Genomic DNA, 5760 nt, shown 5'->3' with positions numbered 1-5760 from the left:
ATTTTCCCTTCATTTTCTGTCCTATTAAACTGTCTTTATCTCAACCCATGAATTTCACTTTTTTTTCCAGGTTCTCTCCCCCATCCCACTGGGGTTGGGGGGAGTGAACAAGCGGCTGTGTGGTGTTTATAAATTCGATCTAGCATGTTCCAATCAAACCTGTCATTATCTCTAACCCTTTGTGCCCCATGTTGGGCGCCAAAAGGACTGTCGTGGTTTAACCTCAGCCATTAACATCGGTGCGTTATCAACATTGTTCTCACCCTAAATCCAAAACACAGCACTGTACCAGCTACTAGGAAGGAAATTAACTCTATCCCTGCCGAAACCAGGACAACCTTATAAGAAGTTATAAAGTGTAAACATTGGAGATATTTTCATTTGTGTACATTTATTTTTATTAGAAAGTGCACTTAGATTTTTTTGTTATTGTTTTAATAGCTAGAACTCTTAGACATTTGTGGACTGGAATCGTTTTGGTGATACCACACAGCATTTATTTCTCTGACAGGTTATTTTTCAACACTTGTAAACCAAGTACTGTCAGTAAATGTAACAGCATTGAAACAGTTTTTCCTGAACAACTTATAGCTGCATTTACTTTACTAAGTTACTTTTTAAGATGCCAACCATTGTATCTTCTTTTTTAGTTTTGGCACCTTGATGGAATCTTCTTCAACTCTTTTTGAAATATCAATTCCAAGGGGAGCTCTAGAAAATAATAAAATTATGTATTTGTTAAAAATAAGTAACATGATTGCCGTATCACACAGATGTGCAGATTCACAAACCTTTTTTATAGTGAGCATGGGAGTCACCGTATTTTTGCAGATTCCCTGCACTGTAAGACTGTGTGACCATTAAAATGGTCCATCTGAAGCTGTACCTAGAAACATCCTTACACTGAGGAAATGTTTCATTTGTAGCTATTCCAAACTCAGGGAAACACAGCTGCGATTTCAAAGCCGTCTTTTGGGGACGTTGTTTTATTTAGATTCTGATTTTAATTGACAATTCATTTTACATGTCACTGATGAATGCAAGACACACTAGAGATTCACAGGTATCTATGTGATAATCTTAAAGAATGTATAGTCTACAGCAAATAAAACTTAGTATTTTATTCACCAAGATATATACAGCAAGTTATTTTTGAAGAAGAATATTTTATCATTTTTCATGTCAAAATTATAAAACAATTTTTTTTGTCCTGAGACCTTCCAAGGCTGTTTTCCTGGAAGTGGAAAGGGGAAAAACCTGAAAAAAATTTCAAGTTTAAGACCAGCTGGTACTTTTGAAATACTAGAACTTTGTTTGGCCTTAAGCCTAGGCTCTACTTAAATCCATAGAACAAGTCTTACCTAACAAGTCATTAAAAAAATCAGTATTATCAGTAAAAAAAAGTATTATCAAACTTTGTATGTCAAGTTCTTCTTTTTAAATCAATTGCTCATTATGAATACACAGTTGGACTTGAAGCATTTTGATTTATGCCTACAGTAACTGAGAAGCTAGGGGGAGCATATTACAGCTTACCTTGCTCCAGTTTTCCCATACCACCATGGTAATAGGAAAATACATAGAACTGTGATGATGTATGGTAATTTAAGTTTCTGAGCCAAAACAAACCTAAGTGCCAGACTCCATCATTTGTATTTCACAACTACATTGAAAAGGAAGTGCTGGTAACTTTTAAACCTTATATGCACTGCAAAGACCCTCCTCATCAGCTTCTGCTCTTTTTAGTCTACACCTCCTTCCCCTTTCATTGACCATAGCGAGTAAGTGAAGAAACAGACCGTGAATGAATTGAGTCACTTACTTTGGTTCATAGCGGATGCCATCAGTACTATGTAAAACACCAAGTCCTGCACGTAACCTTTCAATGCCATTCCTAAGCAAGAAAGCAATTATGTAAAAATGTATGTCATAACTGGCTGAATATGTGTATGTGGTTCAGTCACCATAAACAGAAATTCTTGTTTCGGATGTCAGCTTTTAAAGAACATTATAGAAACATGCGAAGAGAAACAACTCTTACCATGCGATCATAACACCATTATCGGTGCACAGTCTTGGAGGAGGACACAGAAACGCAAAATCATTTGCATCTGCCAAAGTCTGTAGACCTTTTCGGATATACTGATTACTTGCAACTCCTCCTGATACAACCTGCCAGCAGTTTCAAATAGAAGAGAGGCATTAACTCCAAAGTAGTGATGGGTCACGCTCAACTAACATCCTATTTAGAAAGAGGTTATCAGATGAAGTTCTGAAGACAGCAATAAATAATGCATTTGAAGATTAAAACATATCTTTGAAGATGAAAACGTATCAGAAAAGAGTATGATAAGTGAGCTTATTATGCTAAAAGAGATTCCTGAATAAAAGCGTGTTATAAGTAGAACGGCTGTCGAGTATTGGGGAGCACTAGGTCAAATTATGTGGCCTAAATTGTTGCGGAAGGTCAGATTAGATGGTAAGAAAACTTCTAGCTTAAAACCAAACCATGAAAGACTTCATTGTAAATATTTAGATGACTATTACTTTAATCCTGGTATTTTAATGATGTAATACATACTGACATCTTCCTCACCCGTCAAGGAAGGAAGTACAACAAGGCACCTGCATCTTCAAATGATGTTATACAGTCAAATATAAAAAGGAAAAAAAAAGTATACCCACCAAAGTCGCATTTTTTGATGATAATATCCTATTTTTTGTGCAGAACAGCATGGCTCGATAGGTTCGCTGGATAATGTGAAGAGCCACTGCATGCTGTACAGCAGCAGCAATATCCTTAACACAGGATAGGATCTCACCTTCTTGAATACCTAGAAAAACGTATGATCAAATGGGTTTTCCTGAGTATAGGTCATCAAAAACATGGTTTGTATCTGATTTTGAAAATACCTTCTTCTTTTTCTTTTTGTATAATGGCTTTATTGACAAGGTTCTGAAGTCCAGAAAAAGAAAAATCACAGTTACGATATTGTTGCATGGGAAGTCTGAACGTGTGCTGTTGCCGGTTTCCAGTTTGAGCCAAGTGCTCTATCGCCTTCCCCCCAGCCATGCTGCGGCACTCTGGGTGCTTTCTTAAAGACAGTCTTCTTGCTACCTAAGGAGATAATAAACAACAGACTCGGAACAGAGAGCTGATTTAATTCCTCCTGTAACTGCATCACTGTATTGTAGTCCGTGGAGTAAAATTAGACACCACAAAATCCAATCCAATGTGAAATGATGAACAGGGCACAGTAAGACAAGACATATGCCGGCTGGATTTTTTTTTTTTTCTGGAGCAACTAGAAATGCAATTCTAGAACAATCTGGGCAAACATGATGATCAGCGAGTTTTGCAGGAAACATTAATTACCCAATTTTTATGCTATAGGAGACACACGTGGGCTGCCATACTGTATTACCAGATAAACAGGAACAAAGTTGATTTCAACTTTCAACAATCCCCCTTCTGACTCCACTCGCTCCCCCACTTTTTTAATTAATACACACAAATACTGTTTAAAAACTCTGCTTGTGTTTGAGAACAAAACTGTAAGTAATCAATTTTACAGAATGTATTCAGTGACCCAGAGAACTTAGATTCTGAAAGCCAAACCAGGCTTTTCAAACTGTACAAAAAAGCTGGTAAGAAATGTTTTAACATGCATTGTTTTAAACCTGACAGCATCCTTTAAAATATCACTATCAATCTTCTCAAATTCATACAACTCATTTGTATAGTGGGTGTCAATGAAACTTCCAACACCAGTTTTGGTTATGTTGTCTATTTGCTAAAAATACAATTAATATACATATGTTACATCTGATGCTAGGCATAGATTTTTAACAGCCTCTTATGTCTTAAATCTATGGTATTTCAAAATAGAAAACAAAAAGTTAAGTAAAGCTCGTATTGCACTGTAGTACTGTCCTTGGGCTGATGATAATACTACCATTATGTAGTATAACTGCAATAAAAAGAAAAAAAACCTAGATTCACTTACATAAGAAAATATTACCTTATCCAGCATGTCACCCGGTGCTATATCTATGGACTGTCCAAGCAGAAGGAAATCTGAAACTCCTTGTGCTACTGCCAAGATGCAGTGGCCTCCAGAGAGTAAAAGAACTAAGAAGGGAAATTCCACGTGATGGGTCAGTCTGATGGTCAGTGCGTGAGCCTCCATGTGATGAATGGGTATGAACGGCTTCTGGTACCTGCTCACCAAGTTCAGGCTGTACTGCAGCCCCACCTCAAGGCTTAGTGCAAGTCCTGGTTTTACCGTAGTTGCAATAGCTGCAAGTTCGCGTACAGAAACTCCACTGACACCAAGTGCTTCTTTCACTACTTGCTCGATGTTTTCTCTGTGAAGTTGCTGTGCCACCACAGGAATTATTCCACCTGCTCTAGTAAAAACAAAGAGTTACAATACATTTGTATTTTGTAACAGATAGAATGGCATAAAAATAGATTTTAAACACCTCTTAACCTTGCCATGTCCTGCCTGTTTCCTTAGTACATTCTCAAATGCCTTGTTTAGTGTAAAGGGCATCTATGCACCGAAGAGAGCGTAATCACCACTGGGGGGTCAGAAAAGGATGTGACCTGCCCTTTTTTGGTACACGTACCTCTTAAACGTATCTCAACGTTGTTCCAAAACAATGTCTGTAACTTAATATTCACAACCCCTCACTTGTCCGTTCATGTACTTAGCCACCAATGCCTGTATCTGATTAATTTTCCCCTAAAAAATTTGAGACATTTGGTGGTTTTAACAGTAATAATGATTTCATCTTTAATTCAAGCTAGATAAGTAACCTGTCTCTTTTTGAAAGAAAATACCGGAGGAAACTTGTTAAATGCACAGCATTTCTTTCCTCACCCTTAGTAATATCTCAAGCAGAATGCGGTGTGGCCCAAGAGACAGGTCTTTACACCTACCCACTTCTTACTGAGTTTTCTGGAGGAGAGGACTTACACGGACAGTATTACAAGTAAGAACAACAATAAAATCATTATTAAGGCAAAAGCCCCGAGAGAATTATATTCTCACTGTAAATGGACTTCCTTCTGACAGTGCAGCGCTTCTCCCAGAACGTTGCCGGCACCGTCCACCACAGCAGCGCCGGTGTCATCGCAGCTCGTCTCTATTCCCAGAACTAGCTTCCGAAGATGCTGTTTTCCAGAGTGAGCAGAGCTGCTTCTCAGCCACGCAGCTCGGCCATGTTTAACGGATTTCAAAAGGCTTTTGGCAATGCTGTTCATCGTTAAAAATCTATCTGGTAGTTATGTCTAGAAAAGAACTGTACAGCTTATTATTACTGGAGGGTTTTCAAGCATGCGCTCTGGTTTGATGTTCCGAAGAGGTGGTATTACTTTTAAAGTTACGAATGGCCACACATGGTTTTTAAGGCTCTACGAAAAAAACCAAACCAACCTAATTTAAGAGTTGGGAGCAAACACCTTCGTTTTACCTTAACGCCGCTTCAGGAGAGTTCTTCACCCAGGCTCGCTGCGCATGGCGCTTCCCGCAGTCCTGAAGGAGCTGGGCAAACCACAAAGCAAGCCCGTGACCCGCAGCAGAACCGCAGCGTGGCCTGGCCCTTTGTCGCCCCCAGGGCGATTCCCAGCTGTTAGCGGGTTGGCCTCTCGGTATCCTCTTTGATGTTTCATCGGCAAAGGCTTACTTCCGTCCTCAACGGGCCTACGGGCCGGGCAGCGGGGGAAGGCGGAAGGTGCGCCCCGGCCGCGGCTCC

At 39.3% G+C, this 5760-nt stretch overlaps 1 protein-coding gene across 3 annotated transcripts; it reads right to left on the bottom strand.

Annotated features, from left to right (window-relative positions):
- Positions 1 to 440: 440 nt before the first annotated feature.
- On the bottom strand, positions 441 to 5751 carry OSGEPL1 (O-sialoglycoprotein endopeptidase like 1). Of its 3 annotated transcripts, none has more exons than XM_019475040.1 (8): positions 5442 to 5751; positions 5058 to 5307; positions 4023 to 4408; positions 2914 to 3118; positions 2686 to 2834; positions 2042 to 2172; positions 1823 to 1894; positions 441 to 711 (listed from the first exon to the last, which is right to left on the bottom strand). In XM_019475040.1, the coding sequence occupies exons 2-8, from the start codon at positions 5137 to 5139 to the stop codon at positions 618 to 620; spliced, it is 1119 nt and encodes a 372-aa protein (XP_019330585.1). In that variant the 5' UTR covers positions 5140 to 5307; positions 5442 to 5751; the 3' UTR covers positions 441 to 617. The 3 variants fall into 3 exon arrangements, with proteins under 3 accessions (XP_019330585.1, XP_009289234.1, XP_009289232.1); XM_009290959.2 differs by having other exon boundaries at positions 4023 to 4405; XM_009290957.2 differs by having other exon boundaries at positions 4023 to 4410; positions 5479 to 5751.
- Positions 5752 to 5760: the final 9 nt, after the last annotated feature.

Source organism: Aptenodytes forsteri, unplaced genomic scaffold (assembly GCF_000699145.1).
Source record: "Aptenodytes forsteri isolate BGI_AS27 unplaced genomic scaffold, ASM69914v1 Scaffold318, whole genome shotgun sequence".
In the NCBI taxonomy this organism is placed as follows: Eukaryota; Metazoa; Chordata; class Aves; order Sphenisciformes; family Spheniscidae; genus Aptenodytes; species Aptenodytes forsteri.
The sequence above is the reverse complement of the archived record's forward strand: the minus strand, read 5'-3'. Positions and strand labels throughout refer to the sequence as shown.